Genomic DNA, 14,282 nt, shown 5'->3' on the forward strand with positions numbered 1-14,282 from the left:
AAATTGAGCCTAAAGATCCATGTACCACCCCCTGACCAAGACTATAGGCTCAGAATGTTTCTACCCTGCCCCCTTTCCTTATTTCTCAACTTTGTTTTACTGTTTTCTTGTGACTCTGCTCTTCAGACAAACAACATGGCTGCCAATACTTCCTGGTTTAGAGTATTGACAGCCAATTGTAGGTATTTACATACGCGTATACCGCGATTTTTCTTTAAAAAAATAGAGCCGAAACATCCATATACGACCCCCTAAGCAAGCCTAGAGGGTCAGAATATCTCTACTCTACCCCCTTCCCCTATTTCTCAACTTTGTTTTACTGTTTTCTTGTGAAAACAGTAAAACCAATGCTCAAAATGCACAAAGGGGGCATGGTAGAAATACCCTGACCCCCTAGGCTTGCTTAGGGGGTCCCAAATTTATTCATTTTTTTTATTAAATCAGCAAAATCCGCCCAGGGTGCACTGATCCTGCCGATAAACAAAAAACGAAGCGCTTCCTTGGTAATTAGCCCCCAGGGGGGGCAAATCCTGGGGGCAATATTGTTTATGTAAAGAGGGGCCCAGAGGGGCTCCCAAGCCCCGGGGACCGCCACGCCTAGGGCTTCCAAAAGTATTGGGTGGGGGGGTTCAAAGGGCACCCCAAGCCCCAGCGACCACCCGCCGGGGTTTTTTAAAAATATGTGGCAGGGGCTCACAGCCCCCTCAGCCCCAGGGACCACCACCCCCAGGGCTTATAAATCTATGGGTGGGGGCTCAAAGGCCCAACCGAGTCCCGGGGATCGCCACCCGTTGGGGCTGTAAGAAAAGATTGGTGGGGGCTCATGGCCCCCCACAGCCCGGGGAACTGTTAACCTGGGGCACTAAGTATTATAAATGGGGGGTCTGTGACGGACCCCCAACCTTGGGGACCACCACCGGGGCTTTGTGCATGTTGGGAGGGGGCTGCGCAGCTCCCCTCCTGGAGCCCTCGATAGACCTGGGGACCGCCACCCCCCAGGGCTGGCTCCTGCATTGTCCCAGAGTACCTACCCCCGGGACACTGTAGTTTGCTATGGCAGGACGGCGGAAGCCTCACAGCTCCCGTCCTGTCATAGCAAACTGAGTTTGAATTTTGAAAGAGAGAGCAGGGAAACCTGCATGTTAGCACCTCCCCATGTGGAAAAGCAATGCCGGCTCCCGAGGGACGCGGGGTGTCGGCGGGACTGTGGGGGGATTGGGGACCCCCACGGTCCCCAATGGAGAGGGCCAGCCATGGGAGATAGGATACCGGAGCTACAATTGGCCCGGGAGGGGGGCAACGCGCACCTCTCCCCAAAAAAAAATTAAAAAAAATAAAAGTAGAAGGGCCGGCCCCGGGGGATAGGGTCCCCGGGGCCATAAGTGACCATAGGAGGGCGGCAATGCAGACTTAAAATAAAGAAAAAAAGGCCATGCCCTGGGGGATCGCGTCCCTGGCGCTTATTAAGGCCTCGTGAGGAGCCCACTAGGTACTGGTGGTACCTAGTTGGACCCTAGGGACCCTCAGGAATCAATCCAACCTAAAACTGCCACAGGGCGCATTTACACAGTGGGGAAAGGAGGGGACAGGGCCTGAAGTGACGTGTGCAAACACGTCCTGTAGAGCATTTTAAGAGGTAGCTTTAATCCCCCTGCCCTATTAAATACTAGGGGCTTACAAAGGAGGTCATGCTAATCACAGGGAGATCCCAATGCATAGTTTTCCTAGTGTATGTAGGTGTTTTCCAGGGCCGGAATGGCCATTGCGGGCACCGGGCAATCCCCGGTGCACCGCAAGGGTGGGGCCATGTTTTGGGCCCCTGCAGGCCGTTTTTGTTACAGGGCCGTTTATGCAGCATAGCTGCAAAATATGCCCTGTAACAAAATCGGCCAAAAACCGGCCCCGGGAAAGAGCTCGGTCGCACCCCCAGGGGGACTGGCCGAGCACTTTGCCGGGGCTGGTGTTGGTTCCCAGACCGGCCCTGGTGTTTTCAATCAATCAATCAATCAAGGGATTTGTAGAGCACGCTACTTACCCGGGAGGGTCTCAAGGCGCTGAGGGGGGTGGGGGGTGATGCTACTGTTCGAAGAGCCAGATCTTGAGTAGTTTTCTGAAGGCGAGTAGGTCTTTGGTCTGACATAGGTGGGTAGGAAGGGTGTTCCAGGTCTTGGCGGCGAGGTAGGAGAAGGATCTGCCGCCGGAGGTAGTTTGTTGGATGCGGGGGATGGTGGCGAGGGCGAGGCTGCGGAGCGGAGCTGGCGGGTGGGGGTGTGGAAGTTGAGTCGGCTATTCAGGTAGGCTGGTCCGGCGTTGTGGAGTGCTTTGTGTGCGTGGGTGAGGAGTTTGAAGGTGATCCTCTTGTCGACGGGGAGCCAGTGTAGGTTCCTCAGGTGGAGGGTGATGTGGCAGCGGCGGGGTACGTTGACGATCAGTCGGGCAGGGGCATTTTGGATGCGCTGGATTCGTCGTAGGTGTTTGGCTGGGATTCCGGCATAGAGTGCGTTGCCGTAGTCCAGCCTGCTGCTGACGAGGGCCTGTATCACCGATCTTCTTGTTTCGGCTGGAATCCATTTGTAGATCCTGCGAAGGGTGTGTAGGGTGTTGTAGCAGAAGGAGGAGACGGCGTTGACCTGTTTGGACATGGAGAGGGTGGAGTCGAGGATGAATCCCAGGTTGCGTGCGTGGTCGGTGGGTGTCGGTGCTGTCCCCAGAGTGGTAGGCCACCAGGAGTCGTCCCAGGCTGAGGGATTGGTCTCGAGGATGAGGACCTCCGTCTTGTCCGAGTTCAGTTTCAGACGGCTGCTCCTCATCCAGTCGGCGATAGCCTTCATTCCATCGTGGGTGTTGGTTTTGGCGGTGGGTGGGTCCTTGGTGAGGGAGATGATAAGCTGAGTATCGTCGGCGTTGGAGCTGATGTTGAGGTTGTGGTGGCGGGCCACTTGTGTGAGGGGGGCCATGTAGATGTTGAGGGAGGAGCCCTGGGGGACGCCGCAGATGATGTCGGTGGCTTCAGATCGGAAAGGCGGGAGACGGACGCTCTGGCATCTGCCGGAGTGGAAGGACGTGGTGCAGTCGAGGGCCTTCCCTTGGATACTGGCTTCATGGAGGCGAGACTTTAGTGTGCAATGCATACCGTGTCGAAGGCGGCAGACAGGTCCAGGAGGATGAGGGCTGATGTTTTGCTGTTGTCTAATTGGCGCCTGATGTCGTCTGTGGCGGCAATGAGGGCTGTCTCGGTGCTGTGGTTTTGTCTGAATCCGGATTGGGATGGGTCCAGGATGTTGTTGTCTTCTAGGTGGCGGGTCAGTTGCATGTTGATGATTTTCTAGATGACCTTCGCCGGGAACGGGAGCAAGGAGATGGGCCGGAAGTTTTTGAGGTCCTTGGGGACCGCTTTGGGCTTTTTGAGGAGGGCGGTGATTTCGGAATGCTTCCAGCTTTCCGGGAAAGTCGCGGTTTCGAAGGAGATGTTGATGACTTTCCGTAGATGGGGTGCGATGGCTGCACCTGCCTTGTTGAATATTTGGTGCGGGCACGGGTTCGTCGGAGATCCTGAGTGGATGGAGTTCATGACCTTGCATGTCTCGTCATCGCAGACGTTGGACCAGGAGGTTGGTGCTGATGGTGTTCGCCGGAGAGGTGGGGTCTGGTGCGGTCGGGACAGTTGTGGCGTTGAGGCTGTCATGGATGTCAGCGATCTTTCGGTGGAAGAAGTTGGCGAGGGAGTCGCACAGTTCCTGTGAGGGCGGGATGTCGTTGGCGTTGGCGCTGGGGTTAGAGAGTTCTTTTACGATGTGGAAGAGCTCTATGCTGTTGTGTGCGTTGTTTTCCATTTGGTCTGTAAAGGAGGACCTCTTGGCTAATCTGATGAGGTGGTGGTGTCTGCGAGTGGCGTCCTTGTGGGCTGCGTGGTTGTCCGGTGTGCGGGAGTGGAGCCATCTCTTCTCCAGTTTCTGGCATGCGCGTTTGGAGGACAGGAGCTCATCGGTGAACCAGGAGGCTCTCTTGCTGGCGTGGTTGTTGGGGGGTTTCTTCAGTGGGGCGAGGTTGTTGGCAAATTCTTCGATCCACTGTCTGAGGTTGCGGGCTGCGGCGTCTGGGTTGGTGGGCTCGGTGGTTTGGTTTAGGGAGAGAGTGGTGGTCATCTGGTCTTCGGTGATTTTGCTCCAGCAGCAGCGAGGCAGCTGTTGGGTGTGGTGGTGTGTGGCAGGTTTTTTGAAGGTGAAGTGAATGCAGCGGTTGTCTGTCCAGTGGGGTTCGGAAGTGTGAATGAAGGAGACCTGGGTGCTTGTGGTGAAGACGGCGTCCAGTGTGTGGCCGGCGGCGAGGTTGTCGATCAGTGTTGCGGAGTCGGCGTCGTTGTTGTTCTCGAGGTGGAAGTTCAGATCCCCCAGGAGGATGTAGTCCGTGGAGGCGAGAGCGTGGGTGCTGGCGAGGTCGGCGATGGAGTCGCTGAACTGGGCCCGGGGTCCGGGGGGTCTGTAGACGAGCGTCCCTCTGAGGGTGGTGTTGGGGTCGGTGTGGATCTGGAAGTGCGGGTGTTCGGCAGTGTTGAGGGTGACGTCTGCATGGGTGGTGACCTTGAGGGTGGATTTGTGGATGATGGCAATTCCTCCTCCGATGCCGTTGGCGCGGTGCCTGTGGGTGATCTTGTAGCCGTCTGGGATGGCAATGGCGATGTCTGGAGCCGAGGAGTCGTTCCACCACGTCTCAGTCAGGAAGGCTATGTCCCGGGTGGTGTTGTCGAGTAGGTCCCAGAATTCGACGGCGTGTTTGCGTGCGGAGCGGGTGTTGAGGAGTATGTAGCGGAGGTGATCGGGTCTGGTCCTTGATGGTTTGGTGGTTCTGTTGCAGGTGAAGCTGCATTTGCGGCAGGAGAAGGTTCCGTGGGAGCGTTTTGGAGTGGCCTGGATGCATTGTTGGTCTCGGCCAGTGTTGAGAGCGTGGAGGGAGTCGGCGTCGTAGCTGTGTTTGGGTCCGGTGCGGTGGGGCGCACGGGGGCCAGGGGTTCTGGTGCTGGGTGCGGTCAAGGAGCGGACAGGCGCAGACGGGCTTGCCTCTGGTGCCGGAGTGCGACCGCTGCGCGCGGCACGGCAGTGGCCTGCATAAAGAAGGGTGGAGGGAGGAGCAGCTGGAAGGCGGGTGGCTGGAGGCGAATGGGAGAGGATGTGGCGGGGCCACAGGAGACGCAGCATCGGGAAAGGAATGCGGGGTGCAGGAGGGGGGAGAAAAAGGCAGGGAGAGACGGGCACTAGAAAACAAACAGGCAGTGAGAAAAACAAGGCAAAGAGAAACACAAAGCAAAGACTAAAGGCAGAATACAGCTACAGTACAGACATGAAAGCAGGTGGCAAGATACAAAAGGAAATCAAGGAGAAAGAAACCAGACGGCGAAAAAAGGTCATACTAAATACTTACCGCCCACCACTGGGCCACCAGGGATGCGGCGCAGGCGGGAGCCTGCGGGTGGAGGAGGGCCTCGAACTTCCAGCAGCGGTGAGGGGCAGCAGGCGGAGCGAACAGCACTAGCAGGGAGCGCTAGGAGCGGTGGGGGAGCGACCTGGCCTGAGAACATGTCAAGGTTTCACTGTATTCTAAGTGTCTTTTAACATATCACTGGCTCTAGGACTGGTTAGTCAGAGTCAGTTACCACCAGTACCCGTCTGAAAAAGTTGAGGGTAAAGGATGATTTAGCAACAAGGCTTTTTTCTGCTCTTCTGTTTGTTCTTTCTGCACGTTTTCTTTCTTCCTGTACTTTTCTTCATCTTTGTTGACTTCTGTTGCTTCTTTCTACATTTCTCTTTTTTCTTTCTGTGCATATTTTTATTTCTTCACATGTCCTATCTCTGTAGGCATAGTTAGAAATTGGCATTTAAAAAACCTTTGAAATTCACTGAAAAAAACATAGGTTTCAGGCACCTTATAGTTAGGAATTGGCATTTAAAAAAGCTTAGAAATTCACTGAAAAAAACCATAGGTTTTAGGGGCGTTCTAGTTAGCTGGACATTTCACTCGTAAAAAAAAATTTCCTCCATTATAGTTAGTTCTACTAACTATAACTCATGCGCCCGCAATCCACCGCTGATGATGTCACATATTACATCAGTCATGACATCACTGATGACATCATCAATGTGATAATCTGATACACCTCATCATAAACTAGTATAACCTTTCATCACTCACTATAAAATACAGAGTACCACATTTGAAACCATTGACATACCAATACAAGTTTCTAAAAACCCACTCAGTGATTCCTAGATCTACACACACACCTAAACACTTACCTATAGATTCACTCATACATGTTGACAAAGATCAAGAGAACACTATCAAATATTATTATACACCTATATCGACATTAGACACTAGCACACATCCTATTGACTTATGCAGTCATCCTACTCACTTATGCAAACAATTGATCATACTTATATTTACTCAGCTACACACTTATACAAACACCACTTCATTTATTCATATAGATAATAACTCATACTTAGTGTCTTATAAAATCACTATTACAAGTATACAGTTATGCACATTACAAGTATACAGTTATTCAAACAATCACTATCTCTTACGTATACTTATTTTTATACAACTGTGACATACACTGCCTTTTATTGTTCTACTTTGTTGAACATGTATCCTGAGAGATATATTTGCTCATCACCACACCCATAAAGACATTCACTCACCCAAACAACTGTTTTCACTTGCAGTCTTAACCTCATATACCTACTAAATCAACTATTTACACATCTTTGGACAGTCACACACCCCCTACCCAACCACACACACTTTCACTCCCCATACAGATACTCAGTTAAGTAATCAATAACTTTCACGTTGCTAATAACCACCTTATGCAGTAGTTTACACAACAATAGACAGAGTGATACAGATATTCACACAGTTTAATCACTATCCCATATATTTAGTGAGACACTTTAAATTAGTCACTTAAACAGTCAAAAACACTGCTACTAAATCCTCCACCCAGACACTTATACATTCACTCATTCTTCAATGCAGATTGCTATGTATAAAATACATATTTAAATGTCGAACCAAACCACATTCACTGGATGATGTCATCAGTGATGTCATTTGAGATGTCATCAGTGATGTCATCAGTGATGACCTTGCTAGTCTGCCTGATGGACGTGGTCACCACAAGTACTTCTAGCTGACTGCATTGGCACTTACCCAAGTTTTAGTTGAATACATTTTTAAGTGTCAAATTTACCAAGGCTTGTTCATGGTAGGGTGAAAATTATTTGATTTGATTTGTAATTACTTTCAAAATCCATTTCACCGGGGCACTCCTGTGGGCCTTTTTTATTCCAAATGTCTAAATTCTAATAAAAATAAAAAAATGTCATTGGTGTTGGATTTCTTGAGTGTGGTGTTGATTTCTTCTTTAATTGATTTGGTGCTCTTTAAGTACATTACTCTAGTTGTAGAGTTTGAATTCTTGCTCCTCCATGACAGAGATACCCCGGATTGAGCTGAGGGTTTGATGTACGGGTCCTAAAAGTGTTGATAAGTGTATTACATGGTGAGGTCGCACAATCACACCATATAATACTTCCCATTTCCTCACACTCCTAGTCAACATTTTTCATTTGAAAACAAGGCACTACATGCAGTATTGATATTTAATGTACCAAAATCAATATGGGTTGCCTTTTTCTGGATCTTTTAACCCATACATTTTAACAGATTTCACCTGCTGAAATCTGTCAGGACAAAATAGCAGACTTAGGGATAAATAACACAACGTTCATCATTTGATCCCTCTAAAAACTCCTGTTTGCATAAGGATATGAATTACCAACCTAATTGGGATCTAGGGCTTACAACCCTTCTTACATGATATGACTCCTACACTTATTGCACCCAGGAAACCTGAAATTCCGGCAATACTTAGATCCATTTGCAAGTTTTGCCTATCATAATAGGGCATGATGGGGCATAAATATGGATGTAGGTACTTTACATAAAAAAATCTGCATGTCTCCAATATATTTTAGCAAGTTCGACCTGCTAAAAGATACCTGGTAACAACTGTAGTGTTGGGAAATGTATGCCCCAAGTTCTGCAGCACATATTCATTGTAATTGTAAACTCTATTTATAGAGCGCTGACTACCCCATTTGAGGCATTGAAAGTCTGCGGCAAATAGCATGCTAGTCTAGAAACAAAGGTTAGAGGTAAAAAGGTAATTGATTAGTAAACTTTTTTTCTTTTAAAGACAATCTCAGTTCAAAAAGGAGTTTACTCAGGTGCCAGAAGTGTCTTGCTTACCCACAACCAGTGTTCTTATGAACTAACAAATTAACTCATTTCTGTAGAGTGAGGTATATATTGCTCAAAGAAGGGACATGTACAACATATCAATAATTTAGTCCTGTATCTCCCTTATAAAGAGGGAAATGCAATCTGCCACCACCAGCATTGTCCTCTACCAAAACATGGTGGTTTGTGCACATATATTAAACATGGACAGGACTGGTCCCCTCCTTAAGCTAGCTTGATGGAGTTAGATGGAGAGTGTAGCGTTTACAAGTAAATGAAATCAAAAAGGCAAAGAACTACACTATGGGAGCATTATTACTCAAGAGAGTGGTTGGATCTGATCTACTCACGATTTACTCATGTAGCTTTCTGAATTATCATTTATGTGTATATCAATTGGTACCACAGGAGTGTTACTCATCCTGCATATTAATAACCTTGTGATTTGTCTCAGCATAAGGACATCAAAGACAGAGAAGACATGTGAAAGTCAATAAACGTAATGTCTTGTGTAAATTGTAACCCTTTTTGCTCCTCCCTTCCAGTGTATCGTGGATTTTACGCAGAAGCTACTTTTGATTCTAATGGTTATTTTTCTTGGCATGTTACACCCTATGTGAGTCACTTTCAGGGACCCGAGCTGTTGAGGTTCCCTCCTCAAATGTCAATCATTTTCCAAATACATTACCTGAATACATTACCTGAAAAGTCAACATTCCTGTATTTTCTCTCCTAACAAATGTATTTTATTAATATGACTTCCCATAATCTAGATTTTTAGTTGAACTATCTTTATATCACTATGATGGCATTTAAAACCTCTTGTACATACTTTAGTATATATACTTTAGTATACACTTATATGTGTATGTACTTTGTGGGCTCTGGAGATCAGCCCTAGTACTTGTCGTCTTCCGCTTTGGGACTTTTTTCTGTTCAACTGCCTCTATTTAACTGCCTTGATAGAAAACGACCAGCAGAGGTCAATAAATTACCAGAATTGCGTTCTGCTGAGGTACTTTTTTTCCGGCATTTGCCTATATTTAACTTTCTTGATAGAAAACGACCAGCAGAGGTCAGTAAAATACCAGAATCACTTTAGCATTCTCTAGATTCATGTCCATGGAAATTGTCTTCCATGAGCACCCATAGACAATAATATTTTTTTCAAATCTTGTATTTTGAGCGATATGAACACCGAAAGCCCTGATTTTATATCTAAAACAGAGCTTTGCAGTATACCTTTTTCCACTGAAAGGCAAGATTTCTCTCAATTTGTTCCCATACCTGGCATAACAAGCAGTTTGGTGCTTACTTTTCTTCCATGTTAAATAACAGTAGATCTTTTAGCACCCAGGGTAATGTGCTGCATAGATAAATCCATACAAGATCCCAAAGGCGAGACCGATTACATTTGTACGACTTCTTCTTTGTGTTTTAATTTTATTTATCCTATGCTTGCTTTCTTTACTGTGTCTTGCTATTCATTTGATATAATCATCTTCGTTCATTGTAATGCGCTCTGATATCCGCAAGAATCTTGTTTGCGCTCTATAAAACCTTCTAAATAAATAAATACATTGCAAATGCTTGTTCTAGATTATATCTACTACTTGGTTGCATTGAAGCTATTCACCATGATCAAAATAACGTGAAGCTGTAAAATAGGGTTACAAGCTCAAATATTTTGGGGGCTTCTGTGAAAGCATGCCTGACATATTTATTAGGAAGAATCAATGCATTGTAAAAATACAGTGAATGGGTGGACTATAATCAAATAAACTACAAATGTGTATTTTAATGTGAAACAGACTACAAAGTGGCTGACCCAGCACTTTGAGATGTTGCCTATTTTACTGAACCGATTTTCTTTTTCTAAGCTCCAGTTTCTTGTTTCTAGAAAACAAACAATCCCTGATTTATTTTGTGGGATGTTCCGGGGACATAGGAGAAAACAATGGGGATCACCTAAATAATACCTCCTCCCATGTACTGAAAATGAGTGGAGTAACTTTCTGTATCCAATAAAGGGAGGAGTATAGGTCACAGAAGCAGGGTGAATGCAAGTAGAAAGGAGGAGAATGTAAGGCTCTGTGACAGCAGCAGGCACTACCTTTGAGTAGGATTTAGAGGTCGCTGTACATCAGTGCAGGGTAAAAATGCTAAGGAAATGTGTGTAACTAGGCCCCCATTATGAGCTTCCTCTTTGGTAACAGCAGTAAGTGTCCCCATTGGAATTGTGACATCTGCAGGAGGGTGCAGTTCTCTTTACTTCCGCATGGTGATGCGACTGCTGTAGGCATCTAAAATCTCAGTGTGAAAGTCTGTGGGGAAAGGGATCCCCTTCTTCTTCAAACAAAGGATGCAACTAACAGCTAATTACTTCTGACAGGTTAATACATATTAAAACATAATTATTTATTATATCTCTAGTTCACATGAGCTTGAAAAACAACGTCAGAAAGCAATCCCAGGAGCAAATGTACTTCCAAATACATTATCAAAAACACCATAAGAAAACCCCAATATTATACAGTGTTTAACAGATGAAGCACCATGCAAAACATGTGGATTTCTATGTGTCCCAGGAAACGGGGAACAGTCTGTTCCAGTAGTATAGCTGGCTCCATTGGTGTCTGGGAAGCTCTCTTCCATACATGTTGAAAGAAACATGCACTATTGTATTAGGCACTTCTCAGGAGAGTTTGAGCTCATTATTCTATTTCATTTTGTTTTTTGCTGGTGCTGCTGTAATTCTCATGAGATTTCATATCCTCTGTTTCTTTGTTTTCTATGGCCAGGAAGCAGGAATGATGCCACTTGCTGGTACACACCTGGGAATTGATACCCATACATGACAGATCATACCTGCTATATCCTCCGCAGGCAGGATTGTGATACCTTTCCTTACACGGCCAGTGCAAGATATGGTAGAAGGTTTCCTTTTCACTAGCCGGCAACATTTTTGTCACATCCTGTTTTTTTGTCCCAAGTTTGCTTTGGCCAGGGTAAACAGATGTCTCTGTCCTACATTTCCAAAAGATAAAATGTATGTTTGCATTACTTTACCTGGATCAAGGATTTATGGCCAGAGAATACCTTAATCATTGGTTATTGTCTTCTTGGCATTCAGCACATGTGTATGATTTAAGTCTCTTACTGCTATGGAATATGTCATAGAGTTGGCCTTGGGTCCCCTGGCACCCCTGTCATGTGGCTCTACAATTGTTGGATAAGATAGGCTAAATGACAGTTCATCCAAGTGTGCTTGAGTTTAGTCCAGGGTCTTTTCCATTCAATAGAATAAATGTAAAACATTCATTGATTCACAAACCTTGACAAAAATCAATACAGCCCTAAAGCACCTTTTAAATATAAGATATAAATATAAGAAAGTACATCTTAGAAAACCAGTTTTCCAGAAGGTTTTGCTGCTTGTGATTCTTCATCACATGAACTGGATTCACCAGGCGGTGTTTACAACTATAACTATAATTTTTGAATAAATAGAGGTAGGTTGGTTTACATTTCTTTGTTTTAGAGTTCATAACCATCATCATTAAAACCCTTCACAAAAGCACAGCTAACACAATAAGCAGAATAGAACATGCATAGTAGATTTTTTTTTACAGGATATTTAGTGAAGGACTTAAGTATATGCAGAAATACATGCCTCTGTGATTTCAGTGTGACCACATAACATGACATCAGATTAAACCATACTGTCCTAAAGAGTACAGATTTGTGTTTAATTAATTAGGCTGGTTAGGTATTTAAGAAACTTAACCAAACCTCTCCAAGCAGGGGCATATCTAGTGTAATAAAAAATAATTTGGAAATACTTGTGATGTTGACAAGTGGGTATGTAAGTAGACCTATCTGATGGCCAGTATTTAGGAAATGTGATTATCCTTTGAGGACTATTGGATGCAATAGGTTACCTGCAGTGAGCTTTGTTATATTTGCTCTTACCAATAGGTTTATTACCTAAGCAAATGTGGCACACACATCATTTAATCTAGGTCTCCTTGCCTTTGGTCAATGGTATGGCATACGTGCCAACAACTCTATTGCAAGCAAGTTAAATGAGAGCCTTGCCCCCTGCCATGGGGAGGATGAACCTTAACTGAAATGATGTGGACATCCCTGAACCATTAGCCCTAGCACCGCTGCACCTGCTGCTCTTATAACAGCTGCACTTCTGTCTTTAGAAGTCAAAAATACTTTAAATATTACACTAAACAAATGAGCAATTAAATGCTTAGCACTGGTCAAGCTTCATTTGGACAGTTCAAAGCACATCTGAATCTGGCACTCCTGAAAAAAAATCTGCAGTTATTTGAGAGACATCTGATAACAAGATGGGAAGTTGGAAAGTTGTTCTTGCAACATCGTTGCCAAATACTGGATGACACTTGTTCCCTGATCTTCTTCAGGGCACATTTTACCTTGCGGTTTCTGAGACTGTAAATAACCGGATTCAGCATTGGAATGACAGCTGCGTACAACACAGCCAGTATCTTGTCTTTATCCAAGGAGTTCATTGATGCAGGACCAATGTAAGTACATATCATGACTCCACAAAACAAAGAAACCACTATCAGGTGGGAGGAGCATGTGGAGAAGGCTCGCCGACGCCCTTCCTCTGAGCGGATATTGAGAACGGCTGAAATTATGTAAATATATGATATACATATTAAGGTGAAAGGGAAAAAACCAAAGATGATGGCTTCTATGAAAATCACAGTTTCAAGTTTGCTGGTGTCAGAGCAAGAGAGTTGTATGATTGCCTTACCATCACAGAGCAAGTGGTTGATGACATTGGAGTGGCCGAAGGAGAGTCTAGAAGTCAAGATAGTATGTGCCACTGAGCTAAGAAAACCAGAAGTCCAAGAGGCTATTAAAAGTAGACTGCACAGTGACTTAGTCATGGTGAGAGTGTAATGCAAGGGCTTGCAGATGGCCACATAGCGGTCAAAAGCCATGGCAGCGAGGAGGTAATATTCTGCAATTGCAATTGAGGAAAAAAAATAGAGCTGTGTCATACACCCAACAAATAAAATAGCTTTGCTCTGATTCAAGTGTATTTCCAAAAGTTTGGGAATGGTAACTGAGGTGTAACATACATCTAAAAATGACAGATTGCAGAGGAAAGCATACATAGGGGTGTGAAGGTGAACATCAGAGTACACCAACACAATGATTGAAGTGTTTCCTATCAAAGTTACTAAGTACATTAGCAGAAACAGAACAAACAAAGGAATTTGCAACTGTGGATGATCAGAAAACCCCAAAAGGAGGAATTCTCCAAATCTTGTCAGATTCTGGCATTCCATACTTGTCTTCTTGATGTGATCTGTTGGGAAAAGAAAACATTTAGTGAAACATAAGACATCAAAAAAGTTACAATATGTAAGATTCATGAAATGAACAGAAACAGAAATGTTAAGTAATTGTATTTTATACTCTGCACTCATGTTGTTTAAATGAGAATAAGCCTAAGGGGTTGCAATGGTTGAATGACAGAATATGGAGAACAACAATTTTGGAATACACAACTATTGAGAAATAAATATTGGGAACTAAAATATTGTGTAAATTACAAAAATACTGTGACATTTTTTTATTGATTTTACTATATATAGAAACATGTTTTATTTAATGTATAAATCAATATTGACAATAATAGTACAAGCATAAATAAATACGAATATTTACAAAATATATGATATAAAATAATTAAATAGAAATAATACTTTAAAAAAATAGAAATACTGTTTAATTGTCTTTAAACAAATGTAACATTAGTCAATCATTTAATTTTACAAAAAAAGTTAAAAAAATTATAAACAAATATTACCACTCTCAATAGTAGGCTAAATGTGAGGTTTTGCAGGTGTCAGACTTATGATTACCACTCCAATCTTATCAATAGAAGGGGAAGCGTTGTGCATTGAAGGCATACAATGTACTAT

The 14,282-nt window shown here is 44.6% G+C and overlaps 1 protein-coding gene across 1 annotated transcript in view; it reads right to left on the reverse strand.

The window, feature by feature from the left end:
* LOC144769868 (olfactory receptor 5B21-like) overlaps positions 1 to 13,643 on the reverse strand; it is a 105,923-nt gene extending 92,280 nt beyond the window's left edge. Inside the window, exon 1 of the mRNA XM_078654057.1 lies at positions 12,713 to 13,643. Coding sequence (XP_078510183.1) covers positions 12,713 to 13,643 — 931 coding nt within the window. The remainder of the gene's footprint in view (positions 1 to 12,712) is intronic.
* Between the last annotated feature and the right edge of the window lie 639 nt (positions 13,644 to 14,282).

This window comes from Lissotriton helveticus, chromosome 7 (genome assembly GCF_964261635.1).
Source record: "Lissotriton helveticus chromosome 7, aLisHel1.1, whole genome shotgun sequence".
Taxonomy (NCBI): domain Eukaryota; kingdom Metazoa; phylum Chordata; class Amphibia; order Caudata; family Salamandridae; genus Lissotriton; species Lissotriton helveticus.